Here is an 18,739-nt window from a genome sequence, read left to right on the forward strand (position 1 = left end):
AAGTTTGGAAGGGTCTGGAGGAAGGTATATAAGTAAAGGTAATAAGTTCAGTTTGGGACATGTTGAGTTTAAGATGTCTATTGGACATCAAATTCCAGATGTTTGTAAGGTGGTTGGAGATGTAAGACTGAAGTTTAGCAGAGAGTTTAAAGAATGATAGGGAGATCTGAGAATCGTCAGCATATAGATAATAATTAAATCTATGGAAGCTGATGAGATAACCAAATGAAATAGTATAGAGGAAAAAGGACCAGGCAGAGCCCTCTAGGATACCTATGGTTAATAGGTGGTTAGTGGTATAAAATACCAGTGGTGATTGGGGGGCAAGAGGGAATGGCTGGACGTTACCATCCCGGGCTCCTAGCCAAGGTGTCATTCTCAAACTATTCTCTCTACCTTCCCCCAACCAACTTGTTGCCAAGGCTTGTCAATTTCATTTTTACAAGACTCCTTCTAACCTTCCCTCCAGCTTTGATAGTATATGATTTTAAGTGGCCTTTGTCAGTGAAATCTTGTTACTTGGTACTTATAGAAAGAATACACTACATTTACTTACCCTTGCAATGACAAAAATATGTTCAAGGGAACTGAATCCTACTCCTACATTATAGTATCTGAGGACTCAAACTCATGCTTTCTCTCAACTCAGTTTGGGTATCACCGTTCCATAATAAAATTAAACTGTCCTGAGATGAAAGAATGATTAATTTGCTTGGGAAAGTATGGCTTGGAATGGAACGGAAAAATATGTATTAAGAACTTATTCTATGCCAAGCACTGAGATGCAGATAGAACATGTACTAAATAGTGCCATATTACTGCTAAGCTTATATCCAAAAGAAATAAAAGAATAAAAGGTCCTTTATGTACAAAAATATTTATAGCACCTTTTGCGTGTGTGTGTGTGTGTGTGTGTGTGTGTGTGTGTGTGGTGGCAAAAAAACTGGATTCTAAGAGGAAATCCAACAACTGGGAAAAGGCTAAATTAGTTGTGATACTGAATGTGATGGAGCACCATTGTGGGTGAGAAATGAGGAAACAGATGATTTAAAAAAAACAGAATAATTTATATGAATGAATACAGAGTAAAATGAGCAGGACTAGAAAAACAACTTAAAGTACACCATCCACATTATAAAAATGAATAATTTGGAGGATGTTTAGACTGATGAAGAATGAAATGAGTATAAGCAAGAGAACAATTTATGCACTTTTACAACACTGTAAAAAGGACTTTGAAAGCTGTAAGAACTATGATCAATACATTGGCCCATTTTGGTTCCAGAGGTGTAAAGATGAAACATACTATTCATTACAGAGAGTTGATGAATTTGGGCTATAAAATGAGACACATAGTTGTATACAGTCATTGTGGAAACTTTCTTTGCTTGACTATGTGTATTTATGATGAGAAATTTGTTTTTCTTTTATTTTCTTTTTCAGTGGGGAGGTATGGGAGGGAGAGAAAAGAGACTGGTTAATTCTTTTTTTTTTTTTTAGTGAGGCAATGAGGGTTAAGTGACTTGCCCAGAGTCACACAACTAGTAAGTGTTAAGTGTCTGAGGTCGGATCCGAACTCAGGCACTCCTGACTCCAGGGCCGGTGCTCTATCCACTGCGCCACCTAGCTGCCCCCTGGTTAATTCTTTTTAACATAGAGAAGTGGCGGGTGCTACAGGTATGAAATGTTGCACACACTTTCAGATAAGTTCACTGTATTATTAGTTTTACTTTGCTACAAGAGACATCTCACAGAGTGATAGTAATCTGTAAATGTACATAATATAAAAACAATACATCAATAAAATCTTAAGTGACAAAAAAAAAAGTTTGACAGTACCTGCTCTCAAGGAACTTACATTATAATTAGGTGAGACAATACATAGGAGGATTCAGTTGCAGGATAGAAAGGCCCAGGAGTCTGTAGGGCAAAATTGTGGAATTGACCTTAGGGAGTAATGGCAAGGTAAGAGTGGTTGCCAGGGTCCCTGGCCTATGACAGTTGGGAAATGAGCAGTAATTTTGAGGTTTGGAGTAGGGAGAGGAGGGGTAGGGATGGGGGGTTAGCATCCAGGGCTCAATGGCATTTGGGGTTGGGTCCTCTGGTGCCTGTTGGCATCTGGGGAGCAGAAAGACTAGAACAAGAAAGAGGGAAGAGCCCCATCTGGAAAAGCAGATAGCTCCAATAGTAATGGAGTCCTGGGGTTAGAAACAAAGGGCATTACCCCCTCCCATATTACAGATGAGGAAACTGAAGATTAGGGTACTCAGGTGATTTCTCAAGGTCATATAAATCAGTGGGCATCAGAGGCAGGATTTGAACCTAGGTCCTCTAACTGCCATAGCCAATTATGCCATCTGCCTCCAGACTGAATCAACAAACATTTAAGCTCCTATTGTGAGCCAGAAATGGTGTTAAGTGCTGGGCAGTCCTCTTAGAAGACTCTATTGAGTAATCATTATAAGATAAATCCCAGGGGAGAAAAAGGGACTATTGTTAAATTGAGTATCTTCATAATATTCCTGATTTTCTATTCCTTTACCATGATTCAGTTGACAAGTTCTCTGTGGATCTGTGTTCATGTATATTAGGAGATAATGTATCTAGGCTTCTTTGAGATTTTGAATAAGAAGAACTTAAAGTATTAGTCAATTAGAATGAGCATCTGGGTAGGCCTGCCAATATTGGAAATTAAAAGAAAATCAGAATATCTCTCCTTTGTCATTTACTTTTAAATTTTGAGACATTTGTATTACAAGTAATTTTTGCTTATATCAGCTTCTATAACCACCAAATTAAATCAGATCAGGTAAGGATCCCATGCAAACAATTAAAGAGATATATCAACACAAGTTAATAATAGGCATTTTTTTAAAAACTTACAACAGAAAGGTTTCAGATTGACATCACAGACCATTAGTAATATTAATAAGTGTCTCCATCAAAATCAGAACCTGCTTTCACATAAATATCTTTAAAAACCACACAGAGGAACCCAAAGTAGATACTCCATTGTATATTTGTGGATTTTTTTAGTATGAGATTGTATTGGTACAAGTTTATTTCTTGTTTCATTGCTCCATCTGTTGGCAATATCCCAGAATGTCTTTTTCACCTCAAAGAATATTCCCTAAAAGGGACTGGAGGAGCTTATGAACAAAAAGAGATACTCTTTGTTTTTTTTTTTTTGCTAAGAAAATCATCCCTCTGAAAAATCAGTTACCTGGACCGGTGTTAGTTACACACTGCACTTTTCTTTGCCTTTGCTAATGTACAGAACTCAGTTAAACCCTAGTCTGAATTCCCATAGAAGTTACATAGCTAAGCACTAAAGAACTGAACAAGGCCAGGGTCTAGAGCTCAAAGAAACCTTAGAGATAATCTTGCCAATTTCTTCATTTTACTCTTAATTATTGTGCAGAACAGGAGATAGTCTTATCTCCTATTCTGACTATGCGTCCTGCCTCTCTTATCCAGAACTCTGAAGTTCTTTTCTCAGATGACAATCTCCTATCCTTCCATCCTTCCTTCCTCTTCACTCTACCTAAATTTGTGCTCCAAATTGGAGGCAGCTAGGTAGGGCAGTACATAGAGCCCTAGGCCTGTAGTCAGGAAGATTCAAGTTAAAATATAGCCTCGTACTTCCTAGCTGTGTGACTTTGGACACATCATGTAACCCTGTTTGCCTGTTTCCTCATCTGTGAAATGAGCTGGAAAAAGAAATGGCAAACCATTCCACTATCTTTGCCAAGAAAACCCCAAAAGGGGTCATGAAGAGCAGGACTGGACAACAAAGCCACACAGCTTGTTAGGGGTAGCACGGAAACCTAAGCCAATGGTGGTGGTGTTTTTCTACCATGCTGATTACGATTTCCACACTATTTCCCCCCTGAACAGAGAGAAGAGTGAATTAGGAAGGGCTAGATTCTTCCTAACCCACAGCTGAACAGTTCTTTTGCTGGTCAGAGCAATCTATTTGTTATGGGCCCAGAACACCCCGGAAGTTCTCTGGGGTACATCAAAGTTTCTCCTTGAGAAACTAATCCAAAGGACAGACACACCTAAAGAGATAAGTGGAACCAGATCGCAGTGGAGCTAGCTCCAGGACCCCCACCCTTCCTTCCAGTCTCCCTTACCCCTGGGGAGATAAGTTTGGGTGTGGCTGCTGCCTTTGTGCTGGGAGGAGGAGAGAGATGGCTTGAGAGATGTGTAGCCACCCCTCACTCAGCTCCTCCAGCCACCACCAGTGGGGGAGGGTCCTCTCTCACTAAGGGAATTTTCCACAGTCAGATGATCACCCCCATCAGTCCTCTGTAAAAGTATCTGCCTGTCTCCTGCTTGAGGAGACTGGTATCTCAAAGCCATGCTCTGTGCCATGCCTTTCTCCCCATGAGAAGAAGTCCAAGGATTTCTCTCTTGGTTTCCCTTCCCCAGCCCCTGAATAAACTACTGTCTTATTCTATTGGATTTGTGTGCAAGAGGGTGTAATTCTTTAAAGAGGAATTCCTAAGGACCCCAAATCCCTAACCCCTATCCCAAACCCCCTACCCCATTTTCCCCACATTATAACTGGCGCCCATACATGGGGCATGGGAAATTTCCTCTTTCTTCTCGGCATACAAAAACTGGAGGTAGGAACCTCCCTTCTGGGTTTCTTTTCTCCCTCTCCCACCTGACTTGCCCTCCCATTTGAGTCGTGGAAAGGTAGAGACAGTCAGCTTTTGCATGTGACAGCGGACAGGCAGCCTGGGTCTCCCTCCCTTGCCAAAAGCTCAGCCAGACGTCTGAACCACACTAGGATCCTCGGACTCCATGTTTCTGGGTAAGAACTTTTGCTTTTGTGTGTCTATCTCTTGCCAGCGCTCTGCTCTTCCATGGGATGGGCAGCCAGCGTCTTCCTCCCTTGAGAGAGCTCAACATAACATCTGAACCATGTTCAGACCATTCTCCTTAGACAGGACGATGTCTGGGTACAGCCATGGGGCAGAAAGGGAGTGTTCTGAAAGGCTCACCGCTGGGGTGCATCCTAAGAGACTGGACTAAATTAGAACTTACAAATTTGCGAAAGAGATGCATGATCTATTATTGTAACACTCTTTGGCCAAAATATCAGTTGGGATCCCAAGAGAATTGGCCTTTACATGGAACTCTTAACTATAACACCATTTTGCAATTGGACAAGTTTTGTAGGCGTGAAGGGAAATGGACAGAGATTCCATACGTTTTGGCCTTTATGGCTTTGAGCCAGAAGTCAAAAGGAAAGGAACAGAACAGAATATGGCCAGCAAAAGCAACTAAATCTAAGGAGGCTCAGGCTAGTACACCCTCCTCCTCTGGTACCCCATCCCCTCCTGCTCCCCAGTCTCATTCCCTACCTGGTTCTTGCTTCACCCCTTCTTCCCTGCCTGCGTCTGTACCTATGGGTCAACCACTGCCATACTACTCCATAACTGAGACTCCTCTTTGCCCACTGGCTGATCTCAGAACCAATCTCCTGTGCCCTCCACAGACCAGTTCCAGCCACACTGAGAGCAGACGTCGGTGTTCTCCTATTTGCCCCACCCAACAGTGGTCTCCACAACCTATCCAGCTGTAACCTGCACAGCTGTACCCCTGTCACAATCTGGGGGGGGGGGCTCCAACATGTTCCCGATCCTATTTTTCCCATTCAGCAGCTGCTCTCATTTGCATTCCCTAATCTGCAGTTGCCTGCGTCCATTCCTCCAGTCTCCTTTACCTCTCCTCCACCCATTCCACAGCCAAAGACTGCTACCCCACCCCACCCACTCCACAGACTAATCTGGCTCCTCCATCTGACCCTCTGCATGTGGCTATACCTATTCCACCAGCCCCCAGGTCCCCTCCCCAACTGGCTTCACCTAGGTCCCTACCAGCGTCTGCTACTGCTCCCCTGCTTCCAGTATGGGGATTTCCCATCGGGAAGGGTACAACACTAATGCATGTTCCTTTTTCCATGAGCAGTTTATCTCAGATTAAAGAGAAATTGGGGTGTTACTCAGAGAACCCTACAAAGTTCATATATGGCTTTAAGTCTGTGACAATGCAGTTTGACCTTTCCTGGACTGATTTGCAAATTATTCTTGCCAGCTGTTGTACCCCCCATGAGAAAAAACAGATTTGGGACCTGGAGGTACAAATCAGAGATGAATACAGGTTGGAAATTGGGCTGGGGTTCCTGGAACTACAGACTCAAGATGGGACTATCATGATAGAGAGAACAGGGCTCATAGGAACCACATGGTCACCTGCCTGATTGACAGAATGAGGAGGGTGGGGTAAGAAATAAGTCAATTATGAGAAGGTGAAGGAGATCACATAGAGGTCAACTGTTTTCATGAGTCGCCTCGTGGACTCTCTGACAAAAGATACCAACATAGATTAAGGAAGAAATGTAGGAATAACAGTCCTCAACATTCATTTTATTAGCTAATCTGCTCCTGACATTAGGAGAGAACTCCAGAAGTTAGACTGGGGTTCCCAAACCCCATCCTCATGATATTGCTTTTAAGATTTTTAATAACAGGGACCTTGTGATAGCCAAAGAGAGAGAAAAGATGGCTCGAGCCAAAACAAGTCTCGCTAATAGCAAGCAGCTATCACGTCTGCTACCAGCAGATCTCCGGGTGGCCGAGATTCTGGCAGTTGCAGTAAACTGGGACACATGAGTGGGGGATGCTCCTTGTCCCCAGTGCAGCCCCCAAGAGTTTGGCCTAGCAAAAACCCAGCTCCTGCAGTTCGGTCTCCTGGCCAGCCTCTTGTCACTGACATCTCCAGGGCCAAGCCCAGTATGTGGGAGGTAAGTCTATGGATGACTCAGAGGCGACCCCTGTCTTACTCTCTCATTCAGGTCCTACTATTCCATCAAAGCTAAAGGTTGTGGGGTGCTTAGGGGGAACACCCCTTAAACATAGGCCAACATTGCCTTTAACGTGTATGCGTGAGGATCAGAAATTCTTTCATCCCTCCCTGGTTCTACCCTCTTCATCTTGGCCCTTATCCGGGTATGATGTCAAGAAAAAGCAAGCTCAGGGGCAGCTAGGTGGCACAGTGGATAAAGCACCGGCCCTGGATTCAGGAGTACCTGAGTTCAAATCTGGCCTCAGACACTTGACACCTACTAGCTGTGTGACCCTGGGCAAGTCACTTAACACTCATTGCCCCACAAACACCCCCCCCCAAAAAAAGGAAAAGTGAGCTCACTGAGAAGAACCTAGCTGATGGGCTTTTAGTTCACTTGCAGAGACCAGAAGAAATAACCGGCAGATCTCTCACAGCTATTGATCTGTTTACTGCTACTCTTAAAATCTTTCATGGTAGAATAGTTAAAATTGGGAATTATTTGTAATGTGTAAAAGTTGTAAAGAAAAATTTTTTTTCATCTAACCACTGAACCCCACAGAACTAAGTTTTGATCTGATTACTTAACTCTTGTAAGGAAGGCCACGCCCTGTCTTGCATTCAGCCCTGCTGGCTTCCACTGGAAAAAAAGTGGCTACTTTACTCCTTATCTGCTAAGTCTTTTTTCATTTTTGCTCTGGTGGGTTTAAAACTTTTGTTTAAGTCTGTTCCATCTAGGCTCAAGGATGGCAGCTACCCACTGTGCCTATGTGTCTCCTCCCACCCTCTGGACCTCACACTTGGGACCAGGCCTTCTCCACTTCTCCCCTCTCCCTCCCCTGAGCTGTGATTTCTTCAACCCCCGCTCCGCTTGAAGCAGTTTCAGAAGAATCGTCATCCCTTTTCCATATATATATATATATAGAGAGAGAGAGAGAGAGAGAGAGTGCGAGAGCGAAGTGGGAATGTTATGGGCCCATAGAACCCCAGAAGTTCTCTAGGGTACATCAAAGAACCTTCTCCTTGAGAAACTAAACCAAAGAAGGACAGACACACCTAAAGAGATGAGTGGAACCAGATCACAGTGGAGCTAGCTCTGGGACTCCCACCCTTCATTCAAGTCTCCTCCACCCCTGGGAAGATAAGTTTGGGTGTGGCTGCTGCCTTTGTGCTGGGAGGAGGAGAGAGATGGCTTGAGAGATCAGTAGCCACCCCTCACCCAACTCCTCCAGCCACCACCAGAAGGGGGTGGTCCTCCCTCAATAGGGGAACTTTCCATAGTCAGACGATTGGACCACCATCAGACCTCTATAAAAGTATCTGCCTGTCTCCTGCTCGAGGAGATTAGTATCTCAGAGCCATGCTCTGTGCCATGCCTTTCTCCCCATGAGAAGAAGTCCAAGTGTATGATATGATTATGGATTTGAGTCAGATTAAACTCTGACCATGGGGTCTGGAAGGTACCCAGACCTGCCCCAGTATAGTTTGTTAGAAGTTTATTGCTTGTCAAAATTCTCACTGTCTCCTTTAAGTTTTATTGCCAATTAACAGTATTTTTACTTCTGCTCAGTCTCCCCACTTGTCAGCTACATATTAGTTTTGTCTGCAATCTATCATGTGTCAGAACCCCAGTCAGTGGGTCAGGGAGTTAGCCCACCAACTCAATACTCGGGACTCAAGAAGAAAGGATGGGACTCGGCACAGGATGCAGCCATTGAGTTGAGACCAGATGTTAAGTAACATTGTCTCTTTTTCTCAGAGCAGAATCCCCTTGGCCCTGGGGTCCCAACAATGGATTATTCTTTTCTTCCCAACATAGCCAAAGATAAATTTTAACCCTGTCATCCTTATCTTTAGAGACAGGGGCCTGGAGAGGGGAGTCAGTGGGAACTGTGAGATGTGAAACATCTGACTCTCACTCCCCTGTTTCCTTATCCTTTGGTTTGACCTTGTTCCCCCTCCTCTTTTCCCCCTTGTCCCTGGAACACGGATGCATGTCTCCATACGCACCCTGGGTGAGACAGGATTGGATGTTAGATTGTGAGCTCATCCACCCTAGGTGTACGTGGGGACAGTCCTTTTCAAGATTACTATAAAAACCTAGAGGATTGGGCATATCTTTGCAAGACTTCAATGTGTAATTGGGTTTTGCCCGTCCTCATGAGGATGTAATAAATCTGTCTCTGCTTGACTTGGTGGTCTCCTCGAGTTATTTGGGTAAACTGAGGCAGTTTGCTCCAAACACAAGGATTTCTCTCTTGGTTTCCCCTCCCCAAACCCTAAATAAACTACTATCTTATTATAATTGCTTTTGTGTGCAAGAGGGTGTAATTCTTTAAAGAGGAATTCCTAAGGACCCCAAACCCCTATCCCTAACCCCTTACCCTATTTCCTCACATCACTATTGATTCAATAGTCTTTGTTTGGAACAATCCTTTTCTATACTAACCAGTGAATTGTCAGGATCCACTTAATGAATTTGCTGCTCTCAGCCTCCAGAAAACTTTCAAATTCAAACACTACTAATGCTGCTTCCTAAGGGGCAAGCCCTGTGATGGGTACCATAGGAGCAACAGTAAAGAATGAAGCCTTGCTCTATTCTCAGATAGCTCACAGACCCGCAGAAAAGAGGTGGGTACACGAATGGAGAAGAATGGTTGTGCTCGGCATCTATCATTAGCACGGATGGGCATTTCATATGGCTATAGGATTTAGAGCTAGAAGGAACAGCAGAAACCATCTAGTCTAATTCCCTCATTTTAAAGATGAGGAACTAAGATTCAACAAGGTTAACAACAGTTCACATTCCTAGTTTTTCAAGGGGGGCTTGGGGGGTGGGGGTGGAGAATGGAAGCAAACGGTGGCTATGTACACAGGCCACCTTCCGTGGTTAACATAAAGGATACTCACAAGAGTTGCACAGGATGGGAAGGCACGAATGTATTGCAATGTACAGTGCTGGAAGGAAGAGCTAGCTGAAGTTCATTTACAAAGGGGTGTCTTCACAAGCCCCTGTGGCAGGCTGTAAAAGCCTTGTTCTCCTGGTACTATATTACTGCTAACACATGGGAGGTATATAAGAAGTGATTCCCTCTCATCCAAATACAAATAGGCAAACGGGAGGGTCACAAAGGGATAGCAAGTGCAAGGGTCAGCAATCACACCCTTAGCCTTCAGCTTCCAAATCCTGATTTGCAAACTTCTGCTAAGGTTTTACAAACAGATTTGCGTTCTCGCCTCAAGCGCAATTGCAGTCAAATTGCCCGGGTCAAACCCAGGGCAGACACTGGGGGCAGACCGCAGCTACAGCAGAAAGCCTCGAGTAATTTGGGGAAGAACAAGTTCTTCCCACCCCTCCCCATCACGTGCCCTTATGAGAGACTGACGCCCCCGCCCCCCCCCCCCCGCGCCCCCCCCCCGCCCCCCGCGCGAAGTTCCGGGTGAAGGGTGAAACTAGCAAGCTTTTCCTGTGTCTCAGTTAAGTGCATAGTCGTGGTCCGACGCTGCCCCTGGTTCCTCAAGAAACGTGCGCGTCTCCTCAGCCCCTGCACGCCAGGAGGCTTTTAACGGTCCAGTGGCCACGGACAGCCTGGATTCGATGGGATTTTCAGGTCTTGGGGGGACCGTGTCACACCAGTCGCGCCATTGGCAAGAGTCGTCTTCCACTTTCCTTTTCCGAGATGAGGTGAGCTCCCTTGCAACTCACAGATGACCACAGAGCCCAGGTCTTCCCCGACCGAAATAGAACCCCTGGCCACTTCATTCCCGGGCTTGGCCCGCGGTCCATCCCTGTTCCAAAGGCTGCTCGCGGTCCTTGCACACACCCCTGGACAACCAATGGGGCCGAAGTGTCCGCGGGGATGGTGGGCGGGGCTGGGCGATGGCCTCGGGCTTTCGCCACGTGCTTTTGAGGCCACTGGCTTTCATTGACCTAAGTATCTGACCCCTCCGCCCAGAAAAGGAGATCCTTGTCCTCCCCTCCTCTGTCTGCCCATTAGGTTAAGGTTTGAGCCACAGAACTAGCTTACAGTGTAGGGGTCGCTAGGGAGATTTTACCAAGGGAAGACTGGGGAAGTAGCCCTTTGATCCTGGGGAGTGGGAAGGGTGAAAATGTGGCTGCGGAGGGATCGCGCTGACCTCAGGCTAGCGGCTATAAACTATAACCGTTGGGGCTCGGGGGGAGTCAGCCGTTGTTGCTCCAGCACCGGGTGGGTGTTGGGAGTCAGGTGGAGTCCAGGGTGGAAGGCGATTAAGGAGTGTTGGGGAGAGGGACTTCTGCTGGTGAGAATGGTTTGCCACCTATGGTAATGCCCCAGTAACGGGGCTACTTGGAGGGGGAGGTCTCGAAGAGGCTGGGTCGCCCCCACTGCCCTGTAATAGAGCTATTTGAGGAGGCCTCGAGAAAAGGGATGGACTTTGGCTAGAGATGCCGGGAGTCCTAATTGCGAAGAGACTTAAGGACAGACACCTCTTTCCAGCCACGGGGAAGGAGAGCTGTGTAACAGAGGGTTATTGTTGTCTGTTGCTATTGATTTTTTATATCCCCAACAAAGTGGAGTCTGGCCGTCTTTGCTTCGCCCAAGATCTTGAGTTTTTTCTCCATCTAAATGCCCGTCTCCAAATACTCTCTCCCGAGGTGCTAAAAGAAGGGTTTTTATTAGTCCAGCTGATCTCTTTTCAGCCGGGATTAGGAATGGTGATTTTAACCCACCTGGCTAAACAGATAAGGTGTTATGTGGGTTCTCTAGCCTTTTCTATTAAACTAGACCTCCAAAGCCCTCCTTGACTTGAGTTATTTTAAAATGCTCAGTTTACACCAGGTCAAACAGAGTAAAGTGGAGAGCATGCAGTGGCCCCAGTACCATTTTGCTTTCTAACGATTTGATGTAATTTGCCCATAAGACAGCTTTATTAGGTGTAAAACCATTTTAAGACATCCCTGTTTGATGACACAGGATTAATTTTTTTCTGAACTGGAAATCATTGTAACCAATATGTAAATCACTTTTTCATATGCCTTTTTCCCGCCCAGAATACCCATGGACCTCTGGTAAATAGCCCAAGAAAAATCCCCAAATTTTTATTATGTAAAGCATAACGTAATACTTACTGTAGGTTAAAAAAAAAAAGATTGCTGAAATAGGGGCACTGAGGTCTCCTTTTTTCTCTTCTTCCTTAATAAACTGACTCCCCCCCCCCCCCCATCACCTAGAGACCAAACTTCTGGTTAAAATCAACCCTTTGTACCTTTAACACCTAGACCAGTCATTTTTGTAATATTGGCAGGGTAAACTCCCAACTACAGCTTTCCTTCAACTGTATAGCTCTGAAAACAGTACATCAATAGTTGAAAAAATGGAAAAGTGTATTGATATTGAAATATTAGTATAAGTAAAGAGAAATGTTAATATGTTGAAATCAAGGACAAGGGCAGAATTCTGTTTGAAATACTAAAGCATTAAAAATGTATCTGTTATGCTAAAGAAGTATGTTGTAAAGTAAAACTAGTTTGAAAACTATTTCCCATTCTTAGGGTAAGTTTTCCAATGCACATTTACATGCTTGGACACTCAGGAAAAAATGAGAGCATTTAAGTTAAGCTAGTGTATTTTTGTGTGTTTAGAAAATTTAATTTGGGGGGAACTTAGTTTGACAAAAATGTTCAAATGCAGAGAGAACTTAAGTCAAAGTCAAGGAAAATCAAATAATTAGTGTACTTAGAGAATATTGCATATTTCAGACTTACACATTTTCAGAAAAAATGAGTGGACGTGCTCGAGCCAGGGCAAGAGGAAGGGCTCGAGGTCAGGAGACATCGCAACTTGTGGGACCTGTCACAGTAAGTGTGTTCTTTAGTAACTTTAGGGAAGATACTAACCTCAGTATCGAAGGCCAGATCAGTCAAATAGTCATCGATGAATTAGTGTCTATTGAAAATGACTGAAAACTTTGACATAAAGGAGGCATAGGCTGAAGGTAAAGATTAAGGTGCTATATTTTATAATTCTAGTTTATCCTTTCTTATCTAATATTGAGGACTGAAGGAAAGGAAACAGCCCTATACTTGGAGCTCAAAGAGATCAGTTTTGACACTGGGCAAAGACCTTAACCTTTAGTTCCTCATCTGTAAAATTCAAAAGGCGCAGTACCTGTAGTAGCTACCTCACAGGATGTAAGGGAGGTGCAAATGAGAATACAAATGCCATCTATCCATGAGAACTTTGTAATCTTCTAGGAAATTTTTTTTTGTTTCCATCCCCTTACCCCAGATTGATTGGTCATGAAATCCAAAAGTAGTTTTAAAAGACTTTTTATAATGCTTTTATAACTTTGGGCCAATGAAAGGATTTTTCTTTGGGAATCAACCTTTTTAGGGGAATAGGACATTTGCTTTTTTGAAAGATAAAAAGATAAATGAACTTGAAATAATTATTTAAAATAAATTACAGTACTTAATTGTACACTTCTTTCCTCTGATGTGTAAATTATGCTTTTAATTGCTCCCCTCCAAAAAACCCCAAAACCCAACTTTACAGAGTCAGCAACCTGGATATTTGAAGCCGAGACCTCAGCAACCAGCCTCGGAAGGTGAACTTGTCGGGCGTGGACGACAGAGAGGAGCACTAGGAGCAACAAAATCTCAAGGTGAAAGGGCTATAGAAGAGACAGTCACTTTTTCTTGTTAAAATTCTATGCTGGTAATATATAAGTAGAAACTCTAGGTCAGAAATGCTTAACTACTACATTTGGATCAAATTCTGTAAGCATATTTGGTTGATTTCAAAGTGATTTGCTGTTATACACCATCTGCCCTAGAAAGTTAGTTTAAATTTCCAGGGGTGAGAAGGCAGCCAGAAGCAGGGTCCCTTCTTATATCCAGATAAAGATTGTACTGTTAATCTACAAGCAGTTATTAAGTACCTGCCATGTTCCAGATGATTGTATAAGTTCTGGGGATATAAAGACAAAAATGAAACAGTCCTACCCTCAATGAGTTTACATTCTATCAGGGGAAACATGTTCTTGTCTACCTGTGTGTGTTTTTTGGGGGAAGGTGGTTTTCAGAAAGGGGCACTAGTAACTGGAGGGATTAGGAAAGGCCATATGCACTGAACATTGAAGAGAGTTAAGGATTCAGTGAAGTGGAGGTGAGGAAGAAGTATAGTCCAGGGATAGCAGAAAGTATGTGCAGTCATGGAGAAGGGAGGAATGTTGTGTACAGGGTCAATTTCACTATACTGAGGGGAAACAATGTGTAGTGAATCTGGAAGGTAGGCTGGATCCAGATGACAAAAAGCCTTCAATGCCACATTCTAATGAGTGAATATAAGTGTATGTATTTCTTAAATATATACGTAAATATGTATACAAGTCTACCCACCTACTCACCCCAACTCCAGCAATAAGAAGCCCTTGAATGTTTTTTGAGGAGGATAGTGACATGGTCAGACTCAAGCTTCAGGAATATTTCTTTGCCAGGTCTGTGATGGATTGGAGAGAGGGAGAAATAAAGAGGCTAATTTGGAGGCTGTTACAATAGTCTAGGTGAGATGTGATGAAGGCCTTAAATAGAATGGTTGTGGTATGGAAAGAAGAGAACAGTTTTGAGATATTGAGGTGGAATTTTTAAAAACTCTTGAGTGAATGAGTGGGGGAGGAGATGGAAGTTGAAGGTGACCATCTTTTTTAACTTAGTTGACTGGATGGATGCATGGCGGTATCCTCAACGGAAATAGGGAAGTTCGGACTTGAGGCAGTCAGACCCATGGGCAGGCTATTACAGTAGTTTAGGCATGAGGTAATATGGGCCTGTACTAGGGATGGTGGCAGTGTCAAAGGAGAAAAGGGGGCACATATGAAAGATGTTATGAGGATAAAATCACTAGGCTTTGGCAACACATTGGACATAAGTGGGATAAGAATGAGGAGTCTTAATACCTAGATAATAATCCAGGTTGTGAATCTGGGTGACTGAGAGGATGGTGGTATAATTAATATGAATAGAGCAGTTAGGAAGAGGCTGGGCTATGGGGAGAAAGGATGAATTCAGTTTGAATATGTTGATATGACTATGGGATACAGTCTGAGATGTAAGATTGGACGTCAGCAGAGAGGTTAGGATAGGAAAAGTACATTTAAGTCATCATCGATTGTGGGAGAAAGTAGGGGTGGCAATGAGGTTACAAATAGAGGGGTTGGCTTTGAACATTACACATCCTTCTCTCTCCCTTTTATCAGAAACATGCAAAAGAGAAGGGAATAGTAGATTATGTTACAGGATTCTGAGACATAGAGTGGAGAAAAGACTCTTAATGGCACTTTGCATCTTATTTTTTCAATAAAGTATGGGAATATGGTTCCCTGCTGAGCCAGAGAGGTGAGGGGGTGATGTGGAAGGCTTGAGGAAAGAAGTAATCTCTTTCGCCATCAGTAGGCTACTCCAGGGCTTCTTAAATTTTTTTCACAAATGACCCTTTTTTTGTCTGAGAAATTTTTACTTGACCCTGGGTATACAGGTATCTAAAACAGGTATACATAACCTTTTACTGTTGCTACATTTTTTTCTACCCCCCACACCCAGTTACTCAACTCCATTTGGGAACTTGACCCCTCACAGTCTAAGAAGCTTTGGTCTACTCCGTCTTTCAAAGCTTTGGGGAAACAAAAAGCACCCCTTTGGGCAAACAGACATGCTTAAGGCACTTGAATTAAATCTCGGGAATCACATTTTGAATTACTACTATAAACAAAAATCATCCCCAAAATGTTCATTCAGATTCTGCATAGTTTTTCCTTATAGTAAGTTCTAAGCTACCTATTATTTGCCTCTTATGTCATTTTCCCTCACGTTTACAACCTCTATCTACTTGCTCTTTCCCTTTGGCCTACAATTCTTTAAATTTTCAGCTGACCTAAAGCTTCAGACATAGTTCTTTTCCTTTTCAAAACCACAATCCTAGGGAAAAAACATACAGTTTCTACCTCTTTTGCTTCTAATTTCCTCATTTCTCTTTCCTCAGTCCTTTCGTTATTGTTTCTTACTTCACCATTACACTGAAACTGTTTTCTCCAAGTTTACTTATGACCTCAGTTGCTAAATCTGATGATCTTTTCCTATCACAGCCTTAATGCCATTGCAGATTCCTCTGGAACAGGGATTCTTAAATTCGGTTTTCATTTTAAACCCTTTTCTTTCTTGGTCCTTCTATCTTCTTGTATTCACTGAAATTTGGGTCCCTCCTGGTGACATAGCTTTCTTGGCCACCTTTTACAGCAGTTGAACTTTCACAAATACATCCTCAACTCACTGGTGGTGATGGGAGTTGGGACACTGCTTGCTCTCCATTGTCACTTATAGGCTCCACTTCTATGCCATCATTCGGTAATCTCTCTTGGGGTCCATTCAATCCATATTCACCAGCTAATCAAGATTCTAGTGAATATTTGCTACTCACCTATAGGACACCAACAGCCTTTCCTTTCTCAATGAATTCAGTGCCTGGATCCCCATCTTTGGCTGCTCTCCAACTCCTGCCCTCATACTAGGAAACTTCAACATACATAATGATATACAATTAAATACCTCAATTGACTCATTTCCCATGGCCTACTTCTCTATTCCACCTAAGCCACACATATACACACACACAGAGATATATATATACACACAGATAGTAGGTTATACCTTTGAACTTGCCATCACCCACAAATGTACCATACCTCCATGGAATTCCCTTATCTTATCACAATCTTTCCCTTAGCCTTCCAACACCAAACCATCTCCTTCCACCATGAACCCAAGCCCTTGACCCCTCAGTTCTTTCCCAGACTATCATTCCTACACTAGTTGTACTCTCCATCCTGCCCCATTTTGCACCTTGTTGAACCAGTTCAAATCCACACTGTCTTAAATCCTTTAGCTCCTTGTTGTATAGCCAGTCTTTCTTTGCCAAGCCTTGCATCACTCCTACACACATACTGCTGAACAAAGGTGCCCCAGTTTCCCCCTCTGTAAAATGTTCTAGAGAAGGAAATGACAAACCATTCTTGTGTCTTTGCCAAGAAAACCCCAAATGGGGTCATGAAGAGTTGGACATAACTGAAACGACTGAAATCCCATTTTCTGCAAGAATCAATCAATATACATTAACTGCCTATTATGTGCCAGCTACTATTCTAAGTATAGGGAATATAAAGGCAAAAGACAGCCCCTGCTGTAGAAGCTTCTAATCTAATGGGGGAACAGCCAGCAAATACATTTATATGTATAAGCTACATACAGGATAAACTGGAAATTATGAACAGAGGGAAGGTGCTAGAATGAAGAGTTGGGAAAGACTTGCTTTAGATGATGGGAAGCTAGACGAAGAGGGAGTGCGTTCTAAGCACAGGGAACAAAAAAATGCACGTGGCCCCTCGTGTCTTGTTTATGAAACAGTAAGGAAGCCAGTGCCACTGGACTGAGGATGCGTAGGAATGAAGGTGTAAGAAGACTGAAAATGTAGGAAGGGGCTAAGTTATGATGGGCTTTGAACAGAAAGCAGAGGATTTTGTATTTATTTTTATCCTGCAGGCAAGAGAGTTTATTGAGTAGGGAGATGACATGGCTGGACCTGTGCTTTAGGACAATTACTTTAGTGACCGAATTAAAGGTGGATTGGAGTGGAGAGAGAGTTGAGGCAGGCAGACCTGGCAGCAGGCTGTAGCAAGAACTGACACATGAGTTGATGGGGGCTGCATCAGAGTGGTGGCAGTGTCAGAAGAGAGGAATTATTAGAGAGCCATTACAAAGGTGAAATTGACAGGCCTCGGCAACAGCTTGGATATGGGGGGGCGAGAGATAGTGAGGAAGCCAGGATGACTCCTAGGTTGGGAGCCTGAGGGACTAGGAGGATGCTGTTGCATTCAACAGTAGTAAGAAGTTGGAGAGAAGTGTGGTTTGGGGGAAAGATAATGAGTTCCATTTTGGACATAGTTTAAGATTTCTCAGGTACATCCAGTTCAGGAAGTCTAAAAGGCAGTTGGAGATTAGAGATTAGAGGTCAGCAGAGGAATTGGGGAAAGAAGTGGATTTTGCGAATCATTGGCAAAGAGATGGCAGCTGATGAGATCACCAAGTGAAGTAATGTAGAGGGCCCAGGACAGCCCTACAGTTGAGAAGCATGACCTAGATGAGGATCCAGCAAAGGAGACTGAAGAGTGGTCAGAGAGATAGGAGAGCCAGGAGAAAATGGGGAAAGAATATTTTCCTGATCCCTTTTAATACTAGTGCCTTCTCTTATCTCCAATTTATCCTGGACGTATAGCTTATTTGTACATATTTATTTGTATGTTGTCACCCCTATGAAACTGTGAACTTCTTAAGAGCAGGGGCTGACTTTTATCCTCCTCCATACCCTCAGTACTTAGCATAGTATGTGATACATAGTAGGCACTTACTGAATGCTAGTTATTGATAGCCCAACTACTTGCTGTTCTGTCTATACATTTTATTTCCCACTTCTGTACCTTTTGTACAGACTTAACATCCATGCATGGAATGATCTCTGCCTTTAAATTTATCTCTTGGAATCTGTAGCTTCCTTCCAAGCTTGGCTCAAATACTTACTGATTCAAAGGTATTTCCTATTTTCTACCTTCTTCTCTCCCCCAAGCCTTTTTTTACTTACATTTCTGTGAGCATGTTGTTTTTCTCAAAAGAATATACATTCCTTTAAGGTATGTTCTTTTTTGTCTTTCTAGCTCAAGCACCTAAGACATGTCTAGGATATATAATGGTTACATTGAACGTAATTTAATTTTTGGAACTGAATGCCCTGGATTCCCTGGCTTTCTGTGACACTACTCTATCCTGGTACCTGTCTGTCTTTAGTTTCCTTTA

The 18,739-nt window shown here is 43.3% G+C and overlaps 1 protein-coding gene across 1 annotated transcript in view; it reads left to right on the plus strand.

The window, feature by feature from the left end:
* Positions 1–10,347: 10,347 nt before the first annotated feature.
* LOC122734771 (piwi-like protein 1) overlaps positions 10,348–18,739 on the plus strand; it is a 55,840-nt gene continuing 47,448 nt past the window's right edge. The window contains exons 1-3 of the mRNA XM_043975850.1: positions 10,348–10,543; positions 12,599–12,697; positions 13,395–13,503. Of these exons, the coding sequence (XP_043831785.1) occupies positions 10,457–10,543; positions 12,599–12,697; positions 13,395–13,503 (295 nt within the window). The 5' untranslated portion in view covers positions 10,348–10,456. The remainder of the gene's footprint in view (positions 10,544–12,598; positions 12,698–13,394; positions 13,504–18,739) is intronic.

Source organism: Dromiciops gliroides, chromosome 1 (genome assembly GCF_019393635.1).
Source record: "Dromiciops gliroides isolate mDroGli1 chromosome 1, mDroGli1.pri, whole genome shotgun sequence".
Taxonomy (NCBI): Eukaryota; Metazoa; Chordata; class Mammalia; order Microbiotheria; family Microbiotheriidae; genus Dromiciops; species Dromiciops gliroides.